Below are 22,588 nucleotides of genomic sequence, written 5' to 3' on the forward strand. Positions count from 1 at the left end.
TCTTCGACTTCGAGGAAGACCCCAAAGGGGAAGAATCTCGTTTGGACTTCTTCTGTCCCCTGAACCTCTCCCACTGCCAGGCAGACCACTCCCTACACTATACAGGTGTCGGCGCTCGAACACCGTAGGGCCCGACAGGTCAGACACAGGAAGGGGGGGTTGGTCTCCATGCCGGACAAGAAGGCACTGCAAGCATGGCCTTCAGAACCTTGACAAGTACACATGGGACAAATTTGCACACACAATCTGAAAAGAGGAAAAGAAAGTGAATTATCAAAGCCAGTCATAAATCGGGAGTGCACCGTCACTATGTCCGTCTCTAACGAGCCAAAAAAGCAAAGTGGTTACTCACCCCAGGTGTGCAAGTGAGCGGGGTAGCCAGCTACCCCCACCCCGACCCGCTAACTAGCGGATGAGGTAGTTATTCTTCACCGAAAATTATAATGGCTAATTAAACTTTGCCGAAAACAATAGTGGAAGGTTTGTATTTGTGCAGGAACAAATTCAGTTTTTAGTAATTTTGTTTGACTTTCCGACTATCTGCCACAAGTATTGAAGTCATTGTGGAGGATTAATTCTATTTTAATTCATTTCTTTTGTTTGCCAAATCGAAAGAGAGAGAGAGAGAGAGAGAGAGAGAGTGTTTATTTGTTTTAATTCTGTCCAAGAGAGAGAGAGAGAGAGAGAGAGAGAGAGAGAGAGAGAGTGTGAGTGAGTGTTTATTTGTTTTAGTTTTGTCAGAGAGAGAGAGAGAGAGAGAGAGAGAGAGAGAGAGAGAGAGAGAGAGAGAGAGAATTTAATTTGCTTTAGTTTTGCTAGATCGCGTGAGAGAGAAAGAGAGAGAGAGAGAGTGTGTGTGTGTGTGTGTGTGTGTGTGTGTGTGTGTGCGTGTGTTTGTGTGTCCGCGGTGCGCACCAAAGAACAAGTGGTAGTTAGCGAATGATTGTTTGTAGTGGGAAAGACTGTCGGTATATTTGAGGTTGTTTGTTTACATTTTTAGCTAGGTTAGGGCGGTAATGAATGTCTTGGGCGAAAGGATTTTCTATTTGACTGTATCAGGAGTCGGTTGTTTGTTTTGTTCTTCGACAGCCGGCTGTGAAGTGATTTTTGTTTATATTGGAGTAAGTACTGTTTTTATTTATTTTTGTTAGGCACAATCATGAATGATAGATATTTATTATTTATCTTTGATTATAGTGCGATAGTTTAGTTAGTTAGTTTCCGTAAGCGTTTTTTCTTTTTTTATTGCAGGCCGTAATTCCTCCTTTAGGCTCCTTTGGACTCCTTAACATTCTTTGGAGTTAAATTTAGGCCTTGAAGGTGTTGCTTGCCTGCCTACTTGCTTTGTATGAATAGCTTGATGATGACGACCTGGACCGTACTATGAACTTAGGAGAAGACTGCGGATATTTATATTTAGACTGCTGAAATATACAAAGAATTTTAGTCGTTGACGACCCGGCTGAAAATAAATTGTTCCTTGATGATGATATGATGATGACCACCTTTAATGTGATTGGACAGTCGAATTGACTGCAGTGATTGTTGCCAGGGATTTGTGGCAATTGGCGATAAGGACTGAGTTGCCAGTGTGTGGAGTCTATGGACGACGGTGGCCACACACGTATATTAAATATTTAAGAGGTTTCTCGTATGTTTTAGTGTTAAGTGTTGATTATTTTGCTAGGTTATAGAATGTGATTGGTGTTTTAGTGGGTAAGTGTTTTTCGGTACTGTGCGTGGACTGACGGTGTTGGGTATATGTAAAGGATATTATTTTTTTCGATTGTTGGGCGAGTTCTCGGTACCCTCACGCACCGATATATATACAGCGAATTTTGTGTATTGTTATTTTTGTCTGTTGAATTTAATGTGTTTTTTTTTGGTTGCGGTGAATATAATTTTAAGGTTATGTTTTGTTTGTTTTTCCCTTTGTGCAATAGTCCAGTTTGAAGTAAAGTAAGGGGAAAGTTTGTATTGTGGGATATTTTGGAAGTAAGAGTGATCAAAGGTGTGGGGGTTTGTCATCGTTTACATCCCGCCATATAAATTTGGCGCCCGAACAGGGACTGTCGAAGGTGGGATTGAAACTGGACTGTTGGACAAGGGTAAATATGTTTAGGAATTACTTAAAATATTAATGGTATCAAAATGGAAGAAATGGATTAACAGTTGTATATTTTAAAGGAGGAATTGCGGTTGTCTAATGAGCGAGAGGAGAGGTTGTTGTTGGAGAATGCGAGGTTAAGTAGTGAGAATGAGGAGATGCAAAGGAAACTTAGGGAACTTCAGGGAACTGTAGAGAGAGTGGAAGAGGGTGTTGAGATGAGGATGAGAGAAAATGAGAAACAAATGGAAGCAATGGTAGGGCAAGTAATGGGGATGATGAAAACTGTCATGGGTGAAGGTGCAGTCGGAGGAGTTGCTTCTGCTTCTGGTAACGGGTTGATGGTGGAAGAAGATAGGGTAAGTGATAATGGGGAAGGTAGTGATAGTGATATTAAAAGTAAAGGGACTAGGCATAGTAAGATTGGAACGAAGGGTGATAGGAAGACTGAGAAGAAAGGTAAAGATAATGTGAAGAAAGAAAAGAAGAAAGGTCAGGGTGTAAGTGAGGATGATCATGAATGGGTGAAGGTGGTTAGTAAGAAAAAGGGTAAGAAGGGAATAGTTAAAGATAGGACTTTGAGTGTAGAATTAGATTCATTGTATTCAAATGAAGAAGAAGGCAACAAGAAGGGAGTAGACAGTGAAGATAGTAGTGAGAATGAAGTAGAGGAAGTTTGTAAGACAGTGTTTATGAGGTACCTAGGTATGGAAGTTTTAATGAACATAGCAGTAGGGATGTATATGACTTCTTTAGGGAATATGAAAAGTTTTGTCAGGCTAAGTATGGGGATAGTAAGAGAGTTTGGGCTAGGGAGTTGGGAGAATTTTTGTCAGGATATTTGTTGACGATGTATGGGGTGATAATGAGTGTAGGAGAGGTTGAGTATGAAAGTGTAAAGAAGAGGATAATTGAACAGGTAAAACGTATGAAAGGTAGTGTTAGGTATAAGCGAAAAAATTATTTTGATGAAGCATGAATGAAGGTGGGTGAAGCAATCTCGATGTATGTATGTCGGTTAGAAACATTGGCTAGAAAGAAGTATTGGGACGAAGGAATAAATGAAAATAAGGAACTAATGAAGAAGTTTTTGGGTACAGTACCAGAGAGTGTGTGTGAGTTTATTCATTTGAAACGGAAGGAGAAAATGAGGTGGACTAGAGAGAGATTGACTTGGGATAATATTTTAGAGATAGTTGAGGATTACGAGTTGGATAGGTGTATGAAAGAAAGTAAATCTGTGAGTGTAAGAACTGGAATGGAGGAGTGTGTGCCAGAATTTGGTAGTTTTAGAGATGCTGTTATGAGAGGGCCAATGAGGGTAGCTGATAGTGTAGTAGACAGAAGTGTTAGGGTGAGTAATGTAGGAATACCCATGCCGAGAAATGACGGGTTTAGACAGGGAAATCAAGTTTGGAGAGATAGAAGTGCTAGTACGCAGCAAGTTAGGTTAGGTAGTGGTATCCGTGAAGAGAGGTATTATAGGTGTGGGAAGGTAGGACATAAAAAGAACGAGTGTAGATGGGCATTAGGAGCATGTTTCGGGTGTGGAGAGATAGGGCATCGTATTAGCGACTGTAAGAAAGAGAAAGTGATTAAGTGTTATCGGTGTGGTATGACTGGGCACGTAGCAAGTGGATGTAGGAGTAATCGTATGAATGTGATTTGTGGTAATTGTGGTAAGGATGGTCATTATGCTAGAATGTGCAAGAAGCCGCGGGGTAAGTGTACTGAATGTGGTAGAGATGGGCATGTAGCTAGAGTATGTAGGAGGAAGGGATTAAGTCAGCCAGGATGTTCGGGAAACTAGAGTGTGAGAGGGTTCAACTGGGTGAGTCCTCCTGTGTGTGTAGAAGGAATAGGATCAGTGTTCGTGAGAATGGGATGAATAATTGGTTAGAAATGAGCAAGTATGAATCTAGTATGCATGAGAAGTTAGGGCTGGAAAATAAACAATTAGTGTTAGTTGATTATAGGAAAAAGAGGCGTTTGAAACTTTTAAGTAAGGATGAAAAAAGGGAAAATTTTATAAGTAAAAGTGAGAATAGAAAAAAGTATGACAAGGGTGTAAATGTACAAGTGGGTATGGAAGATAAATGTGTTAATACAGATGAATCATGGCTGCGTATGAATGATACCTATAGTGTGGGTGGCTTTTCGTTAGATGTAAAAGAAAGAATGAATAACGCAAGAGAGATATTAGAATGATAAGTAGCATGAATGAATTTTTTGCTAAAGTGGAGAATGGTTTTGATGAAATGGATGAATTGCTGACGGAAATAAGTGAGATTTTAGGGCCAGATGAAATTGAGGTACAGTACGTAGATGAAATAGTGCATGATATCTTAGACGAGCAGAACATAGACGGGAATCGTAATAGTACGTTGAATGAAAACGACATGGAAGAAGTGAATGAGAGAGTGCAGGTATATGAAGGTCCAGTTACTCGAAGCCGAGGCCCTGTTCCTGATTGCGACTGAGTAAAGAGAAAATAGGTTAGTGTTGTGTGAGTATTTGGCAAAGTAAGGGGGGAGGAATGTGGAGGATTAATTTTATTTTAATTTATTTTTTTTGTTTGCCAAATCGAGAGAGAGAGAGAGAGAGAGAGAGAGAGAGAGAGAGAGAGAGAGAGAGAGAGAGAGAGAGAGAGAGAGAGAGAGAGAGAGAGAGAGTGAGTGTTTATTTGTTTTAGTTTTGTCCAAGAGAGAGAGAGAGAGAGAGAGAGAGAGAGTGTGTTTATTTGTTTTAGTTTTGTCCAAGAGAGAGAGAGAGAGAGAGAGAGAGAGAGAGAGGGTGAGTGAGTGTTTATTTGTTTTAGTTTTGTCAGAGAGAGAGAGAGAGAGAGAGAGAGAGAGAGAGAGAGAGAGAGAGAGAGAGAGAGAGAGAGAGAGATTTAATTTGCTTTAGTTTTGCTAGATCACGCAAGAGAGAGAGAGAAAGAGAGAGAGAGAGAGTGTGTGTGTGTTTGTGTGTGCGTGTGTTTGTGTGTCCGCGATGCGCGCCGAAGAACAAGTGGTAGTTCGCGAATGATTGTTTGCAGTGGGAAAGACTGTCGGTATATTTGAGGTTGTTTGTTTACATTTTTAGCTAGGCTAGGGCGGTAATGAATGTCTTGGGCGAAAGGATTTTCTATTTGACTGTATCAGGAGTCGGTTGTTTGTTTTGTTCTTCGACAGCCGGCTGTGAAGTGATTTTTGTTTATATTGGAGTAAGTACTGTTTTTATTTATTTTTGTTAGGCACGATCATGAATGATAGAAAGTTTATTATTTATCTTTGATTATAGTGCGATAGTTTAGTTAGTTAGTTTCCGTAAGCGTTTTTTCTTTTTTTATTGCAGGCCGTAATTCCTCCTTTAGGCTCCTTTGGACTCCTTAACATTCTTTTGAGTTAAATTTAGGCCTTGAAGGTGTTGCTTGCCTGCCTACTTGCTTTGTATGAATAGCTTGATGATGACGACCTGGACCGTACTATGAACTTAGGAGAAGACTGCGGATATTTATATTTAGACTGCTGAAATATACAAAGAATTTTAATCGTTGACGACCCGGCTGAAAATAAATTGTTCCTTGATGATGATATGATGATGACCACCTTTAATGTGATTGGACAGTCGAATTGACTGCAGTGATTGTTGCCAGGGATTTGTGGCAATTGGCGATAAGGACTGAGTTGCCAGTGTGTGGAGTCTATGGACGACGGTGGCCACACACGTATATTAAATATTTAAGAGGTTTCTCGTATGTTTTAGTGTTAAGTGTTGATTATTTTGCTAGGTTATAGAATGTGATTGGTGTTTTAGTGGGTAAGTGTTTTTCGGTACTGTGCGTGGACTGACGGTGTTGGGTATATGTAAAGGATATTATTTTTTTCGATTGTTGGGCGAGTTCTCAGTACCCTCACGCACCGATATATATATAGCGAATTTTGTGTATTGTTATTTTTGTCTGTTGAATTTAATGTGTTTTTTTTTTGGTTGCGGTGAATATAATTTTAAGGTTATGTTTTGTTTGTTTTTCCCTTTGTGCAATAGTCCAGTTTGAAGTAAAGTAAGGGGAAAGTTTGTATTGTGGGATATTTTGGAAGTAAGAGTGATCAAAGGTGTGGGGGTTTGTTATCATTTACATCCCGCCACATCATACAGTATCACTGGAATTGCATTAAGAGCACATAAAACATGTTACTTTGCAATAAATATGAATTAAAGTATATAAAATCATATTAAAATACTTACATTTATAGTACAGTATAATGTGCACATAATTAACATAGATCCTAGCCAAAAAGTATTGGCTGGCCTCCTTCGATGACTGAGCTGCTACCGGCTCTCATACTTTGAAGCTAAGGGGTACTGCCTTTGCCTTTGGAGAAAAAACAGCATCACACAGTGAGTAACAGTGTCATGCAAGTGCCTGACCCCGGTTGGAGAGGATCCTTGCCAACAATCATGAGAGTGCAATGTGGTATATCAGTGCTTGTACTGTGGCGGGATGTTAAAAAAACAAGCCCCACACCCTGAATCACACCTACTGACAATGGTCCCACAACACAAACTTTCCCCTTACTTTATCAACTGGACTCTTGGACAAAAGGACAAACAAAACAAAACATAACCTTAAAACTATATTTATTGATACCAAAACAATCACTTAATACTAAAAAAATCACCAACCATATTCCATAACCAAAAAAAATCACACTTAGCACTACAATCTTAACTTACTATATATAGAAAACACATTCAAATAAACCCATGAAAAACAAAACTTAATGCTAAAAATTCCCTTCAACTCCAAATATAAACGCAATTAATATATATATTTCTGAGTGGACACCTTCGTCCACCCAAGGGCCAACAGTCTTTAATTGCCCCAAACTACAACTTTGTAGCAACCGCAACACTGACAAATATCAACACAACTGCATTAATTGATTTGGGTCGTGAGTGTTGCAATCATAATCATCATCATCATACGTAATCTTGTTAAACAGGCCAGGTCATCAACGCTTGGGCAATCCAAATGAGCAGTCTAACACAATCAATTACAGGCCAGGTCATCAACAATCGTGGTCCAAAACAGCAGTCCAAACAAAATCCTTTATCACAGGCCTGGTCAGCAACAATAAGTCAACTTTCAAAAAAATAACTCTCCAAAGGAGGAATCACGGCCTGCCAAAATAAAAAAGAAAAACACTTACGAACACTTCTAGCTAACTGAACTATCGCACTATAATCAAAGATAAATAATAAATTGTTCCTATCACTCACAAACACGACAAGCAAAGATAAACAAAACTGTACTTTTTAAATGAATCAACACTTCCACGCTGGTCAGAAAAATATAAATATAATCCAGCTCTCACACAACTGCCTTATGCTGCAGTCAAATAAAAAAGCATTCGCTCCGAAACATTCACCACTGTCGTAACCTAACTAAAAAATGTAAACAAACAATCTCATTTGTACCAACAGTCTTTCTCACCACAAACGATCGTTAACCTAACTACTTTCGCTCGCTAACACAATATCTCTCTCTCTCTCTCTCTCTCTCTCTCTCTCTCTCTCTCTCTCTCTCTCTCTCTCTCTCTCTCTCTCTCTCTCTCTCTGGATTTGGCAAAACCAAAAATAAAATAAAACAAAAAATAAATCCTCCACATTCCTCCCCCCTTACTTTGCCAAATCCTTCTCACACAACACTTACATTATTTTTTTTTTCATAACCCAGTCGCAGTCGGGAACGGGACCTCTACTCCGAGTAACTGGGCCTCCATATACTCTCTCATTCACTTCTTCCTTATCACAATCATTCGCTACATTAACACTATTCCTATCTAATTCCATATCATCTAATATATCATGTACAATCATATCTACCTCGTTCTCATCTGGCCCTATAATTACACTCATTTCTGTAAACAGTTCATCCATTTCATCAAAAACATTCTCAACTTTAGTAAAAGATTCATTCATACTACTAATCATTCTCCTATCTCTCACTCTCGCATTCGTCATCCTTTCTTTTACATCACCTAAGGAAAAGCCACACACACTATAGGTATCATTCATACTCAGCCATGATTCATCTGTATTAACACATTTATCTTCCATACACACTTGCACATTTACACCCTTGTCATACTTATTTCTATTCTCACTTTTACTTATAAAATTTCCCCTTCTTTCATCTTTACTTAAAGCTCTTGTATTCTTCCTTTTCTTATATTCTACTAACACTAACTGTTTACCTTCCAGACCTAAGTCCTCATACATACTAGGTTCACCCTTGTTCCTTTTCAACCATTTACTCATCCCATTCTCTTGGATATACTCAGGTAGGCTACCTCTTTCCATTTACGCAACTGGTTGTGGTGGGCCCTAATTTTTTCCCCAATACCACCCACACACAACTTACCCAAAACGTAACTTAATCCACTCGAACCAACTTCTAACACCTCATAGGGACCTTCAAATTTATCACGCACCTTATTTACATTCATTCTACCCTTTTCAATTACTTCTTTCATCACTCTTTCACCAACTTTAAAGCTTTCAAACCTCTTATTTGCTTTCCTCCACACATCTCTACCATCCTCCGACACACCCAACCTCGGTCTTATTATTTTTTCAAAATTTAACACAAACTTACATGGAGACATACCCGTACTCTTATGCACTGTTGCATTGTAAGCCCACAACGCTCTACCAACATACAAATCCCAATCATTACCACATGTACTCATGTCATGGGTAGATAGAATAATATAGGAAAGAATGTTAAAACACGTGATTTTTCTACTCTTAGAGAAGCAGAGAGAGAGAGAGAGAGAGAGATAAGGTCCCGCTATTGTTTATTGAAGCTGCCATCGTCAAGTTATGTGCCTAGGTTGGAGGTCTTTGAGCACAACGAGCCCCTGTCTATAGAGGACCAAGGAACCCATAAGAGAAGATTAAGTGTGTTTGTCGCCGAAGAGAAGTACATTAGCCGAAGGAGTCAACTTTATGAAATTTGATTACACCAGCAGAGCGTTCGTCTAGGTGTTATCAGCGGTTTCAAGGAACACCAATGAGGATGAAGAAACGAGAAAATTTCCTTATATGGACCTGTCCATAGTTAACCCCTCCCATACAGGGATATATAAACTTCCACGCGATCAAGAAAAGAGGAGAGTACGAAAAAGAGACGAGGAAGAAACCCAAGAAAAGAGAGAGAGAGGGCGAACCAGCTGAGCGAAGGAGAGAAGGCGTAAGGACGAGAATGCAGACGTAACCAGCTTTGTCCGAGATGTCCTAACGAGTTGCCTCCCGCCCTCATTACCCCCGACGAGCCGCCAGACCTGAAAACATCTCCGTTCCTGCCAACCGTCGAGAGCTGCTGCGAAGAGTAGTATATTCTTTTTGTATTATTTATCTACCATCTTGACTGTTCCCCTATTTTGCTGGAGTGTAGTTTAATCAAATGATTCTCTTTGTTTAGTTCAGTGCTTCCTAAGTACTCAATCAAGAAACATTCACCTTTGTCTAGTTGTAAATAAAATTATGTTTTCTTTTGCGAGTTTTCTTTCTATATTTCCTACTGTCTCTAATTGGTTGTAGTTGAAATGTCCCCATTTCATTAATTAATTCAACAGAATCTGGTTCGATCCCCACGAGGATCGTAACAGTTGGCGACCTTTGCCAGAATTTTCGACTACATAACCAATTGAAACAGGGAGAATATAGAAAGAAACAGAATGAGTGCGATGACGAGAGATTTGATAGATTCAGGTAAACTTCTTGGTCTAGATGGCGATGATCTCCGTGATTATGTTATTAAGAGAGAACAGGAAACGTTTGAGAGAGATGAAAGAGCAGCTGAAAGAGAAGAAAATGAAAGAAAGCGAGAAGAAAATGAAAAACAGCGTAAGCATGAGTTAGAAATGGCTCGTTTAAGACAAACTCTTCATAACAGTCGGTCAGGTAGCAGATCAGGGAGCAATTCATCTTTAAATAGTGACACTGATAGTTTAGATATGAGTGCAGTGCTTAAACTTATACCGAAATTTGATGAGGAAGATGTTACAAAATATTTTATGTCTTTTGAAAAGTTAATGAACAGAGTAGGCGCTCCTAAAAGACAGTGGACATTGTATTTACAATCTGTTTTAAGTGGTAAAGCACATTCTGTGTATAGTTGTTTGTCTGAGGATGAAAGTAAAGATTATGAAACTGTGAAAGAAACCGTACTTAGTGCATACAGATTGGTACCAGAGGCGTACCGTAAGAAGTTTAGAAGTTTGAAGAGAGATGATACTAGTACTTATGTAGAGTACGGAAAGAAGTTAGAAAGGTCGTTTTGTGATTGGTTGACTTCCGCTGAAGTCGATAATTTTGAAGATCTCAAGAACTTAGTTTTGTTAGAAAGTTTCAAAGATAACATATCTCCAGACATCAAATTATATATAGAAGATAGGCTGTGTATTGATTTTAGAAAAGTGAATAGTGTTACGAAACAAAGTAATTTTCCTCTCCCCAGGATAGAAGATTGTTTAGATAAAATAGGAAATGCTAAGTTTATTTCTAAACTTGATTTGGCCAAAGGTTATTGGCAAGTACCTTTAAGTAGTCGAGCACAGAAAATATCTGCTTTCATAACACCTTTCGGTAGTTATGAACCCAAAGTTATGGCTTTTGGTCTACGAAATGCAGCGAGTACTTTTCAAAGATTAATGAATAGAGTTTTAAATGGAATTGATAACTGTGTTGTGTATTTGGATGATCTTGTAATATTTTCAGATACGTGGGAGCAACATTTACGCATTTTAGCTAAAGTATTGTCAGCACTTGAAACAGCAAAATATGAATTCGGAAAAACCTCGATCACATATTTGGGTCATAAGGTAGGTCTAGGTAAGATTTGTCCAAAGGATGGGAACATAGAAGCTATCATCAACTTCCCAATTCCTACCAGTAAAAAACAGGCAATGAGGTTCATCGGAATGATTTCATATTTCCGCCGATTTGTTCCTAATTTTTCAGAAATAAGTGCTCCAATTACTAATCTTTTCAAGAAAGGACGAAGTTTTGTATTTGATAATGAATGTATCGAAGCTTTCAATAAGTTAAAGGCCATAATGATTCACGAGCCCGTACTAATGTTGCCCGATTTTAGCAAGGAATTTAATTTAGCGATAGATGCAAGTGACATTGGAATAGGGGGAGTTCTGTTGCAAGAAGTGAATGGGATCAAGCACCCTGTGGCTTATTATTCGAAGAAGTTAAATAAAGCACAGCAGAACTATTCAACTATTGAGAAGGAATTGTTTAGTTTAGTATCAACCTAACAACATTTTGAGATTTATGTACATAGTGGTCATGTTTTAACTGTGTATACTGATCACAATCCATTAGTCTACTTAGATAGGTTTAAGAATAAGAATAAACGTCTCATGCGTTGGAGTTTGGAATTACAAGACTATGATTTAAAGATAGTTCATATAAAGGGAAAGAATAATGTAATAGCCGACAGTCTTTCTAGAGACTTTTCAGAATGATATGGACGTTTGTTTCCTTTCTGTTTTTGTGTTTTTCTTCTATCAACACGTAAGAGTGTGTTTTGCTTTTGGTTACATGATACGAGAGTAATGAAGTAATTGTCTCTCAGTTTAGGGATAAGAGATTTTCTCCTTTGATAGCTTTGTTTAAAAAAAAGATAAAATCAGTAGATTTTCTTTTTTTTTTCTTTTAGGGGGACGTGTCATGGGTAGATAGAATAATATAGGAAAGAATGTTAAAACACGTGATTTTTCTACTCTTAGAGAAGCAGAGAGAGAGAGAGAGAGAGAGAGATAAGGTCCCGCTATTGTTTATTGAAGCTGCCATCGTCAAGTTATGTGCCTAGGTTGGAGGTCTTTGAGCACAACGAGCCCCTGTCTATAGAGGACCAAGGAACCCATAAGAGAAGATTAAGTGTGTTTGTCGCCGAAGAGAAGTACATTAGCCGAAGGAGTCAACTTTATGAAATTTGATTACACCAGCAGAGCGTTCGTCTAGGTGTTATCAGCGGTTTCAAGGAACACCAATGAGGATGAAGAAACGAGAAAATTTCCTTATATGGACCTGTCCATAGTTAACCCCTCCCATACAGGGATATATAAACTTCCACGCGATCAAGAAAAGAGGAGAGTACGAAAAAGAGACGAGGAAGAAACCCAAGAAAAGAGAGAGAGAGGGCGAACCAGCTGAGCGAAGGAGAGAAGGCGTAAGGACGAGAATGCAGACGTAACCAGCTTTGTCCGAGATGTCCTAACGAGTTGCCTCCCGCCCTCATTACCCCCGACGAGCCGCCAGACCTGAAAACATCTCCGTTCCTGCCAACCGTCGAGAGCTGCTGCGAAGAGTAGTATATTCTTTTTGTATTATTTATCTACCATCTTGACTGTTCCCCTATTTTGCTGGAGTGTAGTTTAATCAAATGATTCTCTTTGTTTAGTTCAGTGCTTCCTAAGTACTCAATCAAGAAACATTCACCTTTGTCTAGTTGTAAATAAAATTATGTTTTCTTTTGCGAGTTTTCTTTCTATATTTCCTACTGTCTCTAATTGGTTGTAGTTGAAATGTCCCCATTTCATTAATTAATTCAACAGAATCTGGTTCGATCCCCACGAGGATCGTAACAACTCATCATTCGCAAAATTTCAGTTAATGTTCTTACAGTCCTTTCAGCCAACCCATTCGCACTTGGCATATAAGGAGTCGAATACACATGTTCAATACCCCATTCTCTTAACATCTGCTCAAACTCCCATCCAACAAACTCAGGGCCATTATCACTTAACATTCTCACAGGCTTACACACACACACATCGGCAACATCACTTGACCAACCATTCTTGCAACAGTCTCGCTCCGTTTATCCTTGATGGGTATTGCATAGGTAAATTTACTCATGCGATCAACCATAACAATCATTCCCACATGTCTTCTCGCAGTCACAGGCAACGAAGCACAATCAATCACAAACATCTCAAATGGTTCTTTCATACGTAATCTCAAAACAGGCGGATTAGCATGCACTCTCTGATACTTCCCTTTCTGGCAATCTTCACACGTAGTCGCTACATCCTTACATATCTGACTCAACCCAGGTGTAAACAATCTCTCACGCATGCATTCCCATAATTTATTCTTACCCATATGCCCATATCTGTCATGCACTAACATACACATACTTACTGCTGCATGCATTGGAAACACAGGAACATATATATCTTCATCCATTCCTTTATGTAGAAAATAAACAATATTCTTACACACAATAAGTCTCTTACTAACTTTCTTATACACCTCTAAATCAGACGACCATTCTTCTACCTCAATACTATTCAACATACATTCACGTAACCTTTTAATTTCCTCACATTCATCTTGCATTTCTTCCACCTCCTCTTTAGTCAGTAGATCATCCTCACTCCTCGTAATATCAACCATGCCAACAAAATTCGCCATAAATACACTATTATCTTCTATCACAACTACTTCACATCCATTTTTCAGAAGCAAACCACTACCAATATCAACTGATAAATCATGCAATCTTAAAAAGTCAATTCCTATCAAAAAACAACTAGGCATCTCATTCTCTCCCATTACAATAAAATTATGTTCCACCTCCATACTTCCCAGTTTTACTTTCAAACGCACTTCTTCCCAAACTAGCAAACTTCCTTTACCTATCCCATGAATTCTCACACTCGTACACTGCCTTTTCACTTCCCAATTGTACCGTTCTATTTCCTTAATAACAGACATATTCACTAATGACACTTGCGCACCTGTATCAATTAAACTACAGTATTCATTGTCATTTATACCCACATACGTCATCATTCTTCCTTTTACACCATGCATACAAATGTTTACTCTCCTATCAATAGGGTCATCCTTATCACACCCATAGTCATCTTTGCTATCTTCCATGCTCATACCACTCGGATTCAAGTCACTCAGACAATCCTCTTTCTTACTCAACAACTTGCAACATCTTTCATTACATTGTAACCTCAATATATACTCCCTTTCAATCTCTTTATTTGCTCGGTACTGCATCGGATGGTTCCACCCAAAATACAAATAAACAGTGACACCATATAACATACTTACTACCAACAATACTTTTGATAACAATTCACCCTCAAGCATACTATCCTCCTCCTTATATGCCATTTCTTTCGATACTTCATTCCTAACACTCATTCTAAGCTCATCTATACTAGCAGGTATATCCTTATTTAAACCCTTCAATTTAACCTTATTTAACCCACCCAAATACATTTATACACCATGTCATCCCCTTCAAAACTTTGTACCACCATTAAATCTTCCGGCAACCTTTCAAAATTACTATCATTCTCGCTACTCTCTTCTATCTTACCATGCATTCTTGACATCGCATCTGCTATCACGTTCTTACTTCCAGGTACATATTCTAGCTTAAAGTCAAATTCATTCAAATCCTCTATTGTCCTCGCAACTCTAGCATTCACAGACTCTTTCCTAATCATGTACACTAGGGGCTGATGGTCAGTACGCACAATAAATTTCACACCATACAAAAATACCTTCAACGCTTTCACGCAAAACCTTATCGCAGCCAACTCCCTTTCAATCGTGGAATACCTTCGCTCAGCCTTATTAAATGCTTTACTTACATACGCTATCACTCTCAACTGTTCATCTCCGTTTATTCTTTGCATTTGAACCAAGCAACCGCCCATACTAATCCCACTAGCATCCGTATATAACTCTAGCATACTCGCATGTTCACTATAATCGGGAAAAGACAAAGTGACGTCTCTCGCAGCCTCTTCTTTCAAGTTTTCAAATGCTTCAATCATACGCTCATCCCATTTCAGTCTCGTACTATTTCTCCTACCTGTCCACTCATTCAAAGGCTTCCCTATTCCCGAACAATCTCTGACAAACTTCCGACCAAATTCAATTAACCCAAGAAACCCACACTTAGCATTACAATCTTAACTTACTATATATAGAAAACACATTCAAATAAACCCATGAAAAACAAAACTTAAAGCTAAAAATTCCCTTCAACTCCAAATATAAACGCAATTAATATATATATTTCTGAGTGGACACCTTCGTCCACCCAAGGGCCAACAGTCTTTAATTGCCCCAAACTACAACTTTGTAGCAACCGCAACACTGACAAATATCAACACAACTGCATTAATTGATTTGGGTCGTGAGTGTTGCAATCATAATCATCATCATCATACGTAATCTTGTTAAACAGGCCAGGTCATCAATGCTTGGGCAATCCAAATGAGTAGTCTAACACAATCAATTACAGGCCAGGTCATCAACAGTCGTGGTCCAAAACAGCAGTCCAAACAAAATCCTTTATCACAGGCCTGGTCAGCAACAATAAGTCAACTTTCAAAAAAATAACTCTCCAAAGGAGGAATCACGGCCTGCCAAAATAAAAAAGAAAAACACTTACGAACACTTCTAGCTAACTGAACTATCGCACTATAATCAAAGATAAATAATAAATTGTTCCTATCACTCACAAACACGACAAGCAAAGATAAACAAAACTGTACTTACTTTTCAAATGAATCAACACTTCCACGCTGGTCAGAAAAATATAAATATAATCCAGCTCTCACACAACTGCCTTATGCTGCAGTCAAATAAAAAAAGCATTCGCTCCGAAACATTCACCACTGTCGTAACCTAACTAAAAAATGTAAACAAACAATCTCATTTGTACCAACAGTCTTTCTCACCAAAATAATGTGGCGGGATGTAAAAAAAAAACAAGCCCCACACCCTGAATCACACCTACTGACAATGGTCCCACAACACAAACTTTCCCCTTACTTTATCAACTGGACTCTTGGACAAAAGGATAAACAAAACAAAACATAACCTTAAAACTATATTTATTGATACCAAAACAATCACTTAATACTAAAAAAATCACCAACCATATTCCATAACCAAAAAAAATCACACTTAGCACTACAATCTTAACTTACTATATATAGAAAACACATTCAAATAAACCCATGAAAAACAAAACTTAAAGCTAAAAATTCCCTTCAACTCCAAATATAAACGCAATTAATATATATATTTCTGAGTGGACACCTTCGTCCACCCAAGGGCCAACAGTCTTTAATTGCCCCAAACTACAACTTTGTAGCAACCGCAACACTGACAAATATCAACACAACTGCATTAATTGATTTGGGTCGTGAGTGTTGCAATCATAATCATCATCATCATACGTAATCTTGTTAAACAGGCCAGGTCATCAACGCTTGGGCAATCCAAATGAGCAGTCTAACACAATCAATTACAGGCCAGGTCATCAACAATCGTGGTCCAAAACAGCAGTCCAAACAAAATCCTTTATCACAGGCCTGGTCAGCAACAATAAGTCAACTTTCAAAAAAATAACTCTCCAAAGGAGGAATCACGGCCTGCCAAAATAAAAAAGAAAAACACTTACGAACACTTCTAGCTAACTGAACTATCGCACTATAATCAAAGATAAATAATAAATTGTTCCTATCACTCACAAACACGACAAGCAAAGATAAACAAAACTGTACTTACTTTTTAAATGAATCAACACTTCCACGCTGGTCAGAAAAATATAAATATAATCCAGCTCTCACACAACTGCCTTATGCTGCAGTCAAATAAAAAAAGCATTCGCTCCGAAACATTCACCACTGTCGTAACCTAACTAAAAAATGTAAACAAACAATCTCATTTGTACCAACAGTCTTTCTCACCACAAACGATCGTTAACCTAACTACTTTCGCTCGCTAACACAATATCTCTCTCTCTCTCTCTCTCTCTCTCTCTCTCTCTCTCTCTCTCTCTCTCTCTCTCTCTCTCTCTCTCTCTCGCTCTCTCTCTCAGGATTTGGCAAAACCAAAAATAAAATAAAACAAAAAATAAATCCTCCACAGTACGAGAGCTGAGGATTAATTTGAGATTGAGAAGTAACCTGATCAAATCCTTATTGAGGAAATGAGTTGGAAGATATTGGCATCTGGTAATATTTCTCTGTGTGAGGATTTCCATGTCCTAGTCCAGTCTCAGAGCGTGGGAAGATCTAAGTCGTGGAAGATTCCAGATGTTGAAAGGTATCGGGTGGGAGTACCGGTATGAAACAGATAACAGTTGATATTTGATCTCGTTTCCTTTTGACGGGAAAGTAATGATTACCCAAATAACAAGTGCAAATTCTGATAGCATGATTACCAATCACATGGTTCTCGATCATAGGGCGCCATTGATCCTTGGGAAACAACGTTTGTGGAGAAAATAAGGAAGGAATCTTGCCTTGAGGGGAGAGAACACAATCGGAATATTCCCACAAAGTTGAAATATAAATGGACGATGAGGAAATCTTGGTGCTCGTAATGGGAAGATCTCATATCCCGTACAAGCATTGAGAATAAACTTGTTTCTTTTTCACCAGTATTGTATACAGGAAAAGCTGGAACAAAGCAAATGTCAGAAGTTCTGTAACTAGAAAGCTACTGAAGAACAGGCTCGTGATATCCAATCGTGAGGTGTCTGACAAGGCCATAAAAGACGGATCCCATAGCGACTTTGAAATAATGGATGGTTTGTGTCTAGGAAAGCTTTGTTGGTTGTATGTTATGAAACACACTATTATTTTTTTTATTTTGAATATCCCTCTGTGCCCCCAAAAATGCCTTAATCTGTTATTTCTGGGGCGACCTGTGACGGCCGGTGAAAGAAGTCCTTCTTTACACTTTTCTAATATAAATCTTCCAAATATACTGGAGAAAGATAAAAGCATGGAATGCAGAGGTTACTACCCTCGCGCGATCACCTTGTGGGTGTCGTGTATACAACCGGGGCGTGTGAAAACCACTATTCACAGGCTGTCTTCCATTTAGATAATCCCTTCATCAAAGGGGAGGGCCGTGACAGGCCCTAGAGAACACAGTTGGACTACCCCACCGACACCTACCACGCGCCCTCCAGGTCATCCTCCTGTTTTGGACTTGCCCGCTAAGTCGTAAATTGTTTTGCTCGATGTTTTCGCAAGTGATTGTCGTTAATTCAACATGACTGACGCTGCTACTTCACCTTTACCAATGTTAAGTACCATAGTTTGTTTTGACAGTTTATTTCAGTACCGGGCATTAGTGTTCTTTTTCCAATAATGTGGATTTTAGTTTGGGAAGCGGTTGGCCTGCCTCGGTATTGGCAGCCATTTTGGTTTTGTTCGCTTCGTTAGTTTTTCAAGTTAATATTGCCCATCTGGTACTCTGTCATCTAGGTTATATCACTTACGTTTCATGACCAAATTTATTATCATTATTTATTATTGTTTTTACTATGGTAATTATTTGCTAGCAAGTCCAATTTGGACCAACGAAGAATATCGATCTAGTCTTTGTTATAGTTATGTACACGCCTCAGGAAGGTGCTCGTTTTAGACTCTATCTTTATGTTTATTTGTTATGTTGTCGTTATTCTTCGTTCTTGGTTATTACAATTTTATCATTCTTATCATATTATTGTGTGATTTTGGTTCTTTATTATGTAACCATGAGAGCGTGAGCATAGAGTGCTCGTTTTCTGTTACTACAGTTACGAGTTACCCTTTCTCTCGTTTTATTTATTAAGCTCGCGTAGGGGAGGTGGATTTCCCTTTTTCCGTTTTATACGATCACGCGTTATTCCTGCCTCCTCTTCTTCTCCGGGTTGATGATATTACGCTTGATGATATTCACGTTTTATTGATGTGGTTACTGTTAATATAGCTAGCACTATTAATAGGTTTCGTTAGTGTATGAGTCATTATTTTGGGATCGCTTTATGCCGACACCCGTAGCTCCGCCTTGAGTTATACTCCGCTATAATGGATACTCATTGGGTGAGAAGTAGTCAGATATTTGGAGTGCAACGGTGAAATCCGGCACTCAGACTCCGGCTGCGGCCTTTTGCACACGTACCTTTGTCATGATTAATCACAATTACATTATTATGGTCCTTTCTGGCTTCACTGGAGATAACACAGACGTTCAGCATTGAGGTTAATATTATCTTACCGCTGAGGTTCGCGATATCACGATGACAGACCTTTGTCACCAGATCTCCAGTACAAACAGAGATCAATCAGGCGATCAGAACCGGAGTTAACAATTTTTTACCGATGAGGTTTATAGTTACATGTTTCATGGTTACTGGTTGTTAATATATTAATTTGTTAGCTAACATATTACTCACACATAATTAAATTTATTTGTTTCTGTTGATTCATCTGTTCACTGACCAGAGTCTCAAGAAACATCCAGACTTATGTCTTCTTTCTTTTACAGAAAGTCCCCTGCGCAGCCAAGGGCTGCTCCGCTGCCTTTACTGATCCCCTGGGCCATGATCTATGCCGGTCCCATGCACATTGCGCCATATCCTTCTCTCGGGAACCGGGACAAGCCCCCTACATGGTATGGTTCCCGGAGTCATGCACGCTCTGCTATGAGCTGTCATCCCTACTCCTGAGCGAGGATGTAAGTTGGTTCTAGTTTGTTCCTGTTAATATCCTTTGCGATGAATTAATTGGTCTTTATATATTTACATCGATTATTACTTCATCATTAATCCCCTCACCTCTTTCAGGCTGATGATGAATCTCTCCGGGAGGCAAGAGCTACTCTCCGTCCGTGGGTGTCAGGTTTTGGGAGGAATGCGCCGTCTGGCGCACCCTATCTCCTTGATGGAGACATGGCTTCTCGCCTATTCCCGGGCTATACTACTGCAACAGTTCCACCGGAGACAGCGGCCCCGTTAATTGAGGTGGTTAGAGCAACCATTCCAACGGAGGAAGAAGTTTTATTGATGGAGGACGCGTCCTTTCTAGATCTGGACGACGAACCCATGGATGAGCAGGTAGGTGGTGATGAGTTGGTGGACCCCCTTTCATCCCTCACTCCTTCCTCTACTGCTTCCTTTCACGGCTTTGATAAGCCTACGGCTTCTCCTCGGGATCCCTCCATTCCTGTACGACCCAAGGTGAAGCCACTACGTATCTTTAAGCCTTCAGCTTTGCCATTATCAGTGTTACCGGTCCCGGGACCCTCAAAGGATCCTGATGTTCATATTACTTTACCTAAAACCGTGACTACTAAAAAGACGAAGTCCGCTAAGTTCAGGGCTACGTCAGCGGATCGGGCTTGGGAGCCCGCCTTATCCGCCGCCATGGTCAGGGATATTGTGAAAGAGCAGATACAACAGCATCTACAACAACAGTCTAGGACAGACCAAGGAGCTATGACGGAGCTCAAAGATATGGTGGCGAATCTGATCCGTTCAGGAACTCAGATGCCTCCTCCTTCAGACCCAGACGCATCGAAGTTAACCCCCTTCGATAAAAACAACCCTTGGAGGTTTGCCTTACATGCTTCATATATAGATGGTGCCATAACTCTGGAGGGCATAGGCACCCACCCTCTAGAGGACCTAGAATTTTACCCTCCGGGACTAAAATTCCCATTCAACGGCTTCATCCGATTGAAAGAACATGCCTTGGTTAGGTTAGACAAGGTACCGAAGGAAACGGTAGTATTTCCTAAAGAGCAGGCCCAAGCTCTCTGGGCCAGGAAATTGTCGGACTGGGGGTGCACTAATTCCAAGCTCACCCCACACAAAGGAGCCTACACCATATTTACAGCTTCTCCCGTTATTACCTTACCTATTACAGATAAAGTGGCAGGTCTTACTTTTCAAGCTATCAAAGAAGGTTCTGCCATGCCGGCTCTTAAAGAGACAGACCCCACCTCCATGCTCATCCCGAGTACCGCTACTATCTGGGACGATGCCCCCTCTACTTTCACAGTATGGAAGTTAGACCCAGACTGCGCCTCTAATCTGTTTTCTGAGAAGCTTCCCAAATTACCGGAAAATCTTCTCAAGACTGAGTTTGAGGCACGGAATAGGTTAGCTAGGTCTCTCCACTCCATTACCTCCGTGGAGTCTCTAGCCTCGCTTTATCCGACTGAGACCTTGTTCCGGGTATTCACGAAGAACCTGTCTCTGTCCTTCCAAATCGACCTACACGAGTTTTGTTCGGCTTGGGTTAGTTGCAGGAAACACGTTCTATCTGAGGCCTCAATCAGACATGAACCGAACAGGCTGATAGCTTCCCCCTGCTGGGGTAAGAACCTTTTTCCTCAGGAGGAGGTGAACAAGGTTCTACAAGACGCTGCGTGAGCAAACCAAAATTTGCAAGCGAGGTGGGGCCTCACTGCCAAAAGGAAGGTTGAAGCCCAAAGGCAAACCTTCTTCAAGAAGAAACAGAGATTTGCCCCTTACAAGACGAACCGAGGTCACTACCATCAATCGTCTGTTACCCACTCGTCATCACAGTCTCCCGCTGCTTCGTCGACTCTACAACCGAATCCCCCTCAACAGGTGGTCCACCTCACTGCTCCCCCAGGTACACAACCCAACCCCGTTTGGATGCCCTCACCCGCATACAACCCTAGCTACGAACCCTCAGGTCCCTTTCGTGGACAACAGAGAGGTAGCTACAGGGGTAGAGGACAGTTCCGTCAACGAGGAGGACCTAGGACAAGGGGTGCTCGAGGAGGGAAAGGACCTAGATTCACTCCCTTGCAATGATATAGTCCCAGTAGGGGGGAGACTTTACCACTTTTGAGACCATTGGACCTTCAGTCCGTGGACTCACAGCATAGTCTCCAAAGGTTTGGGGTGGAAATGGTCACAAGGTCCTCCTCCTCCACCAGTGGCCTTCTTCCAGAAACCCACTACCATACTGAGAGAGTACACCACAGTTACTCAAGAAAAAAGAAATCAAACGGGTTCGATCGCTGAAGTTCCAAGGCCGCCTGTTCACAGTTCCGAAGAAAGGCTCGTCGGCATTGAGAGTGGTCCTGGACTTGTCAAAGCTAAATTCTTACATCCTCTGCGACAGGTTCCGGATGTTGACTATCTCTCAGTTACGGGCCTTACTTCCCCGTGGGGCCGTCACCACCTCTATCGATCTTACCGACGCCTATTATCACGTACCAATAGCTCGAAACTTCTCTCCTTACCTAGGTTTCCGTCTAGGCAGGAAAGCCTTTGCGTTCAAAGTCATGCCCTTCGGCCTCAACATTGCACCCAGGATACTCACGAAACTGGGAGAGAGTGTTAGAACAACTCAGGAACCAAGGGATTCAGATCGCTGGTTATCTGGACGATTGGCTCATTTGGGCTCGGTCGGCCCTGGAATGCAACAGAGCTACGAAGAAAGTACTTCGTTTTCTCGCCAACCTGGGATTTTGGGTCAATCTCCAAAAATCCCGCCTACTACCTTCAGACCACTTCGAATGGTTAGGCATTCAGTGGGACCTTTCAAAGCACAAGCTGTCTCTACCTCCCAAAAAGGTAAGAGAAATAGCTTCCAAGGTCAAGAATTTTCTCAA

The 22,588-nt window shown here is 40.3% G+C and overlaps 1 protein-coding gene and 1 long non-coding RNA gene across 2 annotated transcripts in view; both read right to left on the minus strand.

Moving 5' to 3' along the window:
• Window positions 1-22,588, minus strand: part of LOC137642053 (uncharacterized) — a 64,046-nt gene that overhangs the window by 6,609 nt on the left and 34,849 nt on the right. The window lies entirely within an intron of this gene.
• LOC137642052 (uncharacterized) lies at window positions 6,898-8,841 on the minus strand. Its single transcript, XM_068374617.1, has 2 exons — window positions 7,409-8,841; window positions 6,898-7,276 (listed from the first exon to the last, which is right to left on the minus strand). The coding sequence occupies exon 1, from the start codon at window positions 8,456-8,458 to the stop codon at window positions 7,805-7,807; it is 654 nt and encodes a 217-aa protein (XP_068230718.1). The 5' UTR covers window positions 8,459-8,841; the 3' UTR covers window positions 6,898-7,276; window positions 7,409-7,804.

This window comes from Palaemon carinicauda, chromosome 6 (genome assembly GCF_036898095.1).
Source record: "Palaemon carinicauda isolate YSFRI2023 chromosome 6, ASM3689809v2, whole genome shotgun sequence".
Classification (NCBI taxonomy): Eukaryota; Metazoa; Arthropoda; class Malacostraca; order Decapoda; family Palaemonidae; genus Palaemon; species Palaemon carinicauda.

Coding starts and splice junctions, on each gene's coding strand:
- LOC137642052 (XM_068374617.1), bottom strand. CDS start 8,458: ATGGAAAGAGGTAGCCTACCTGAGTATATCCAAGAGAATGGGATGAGT.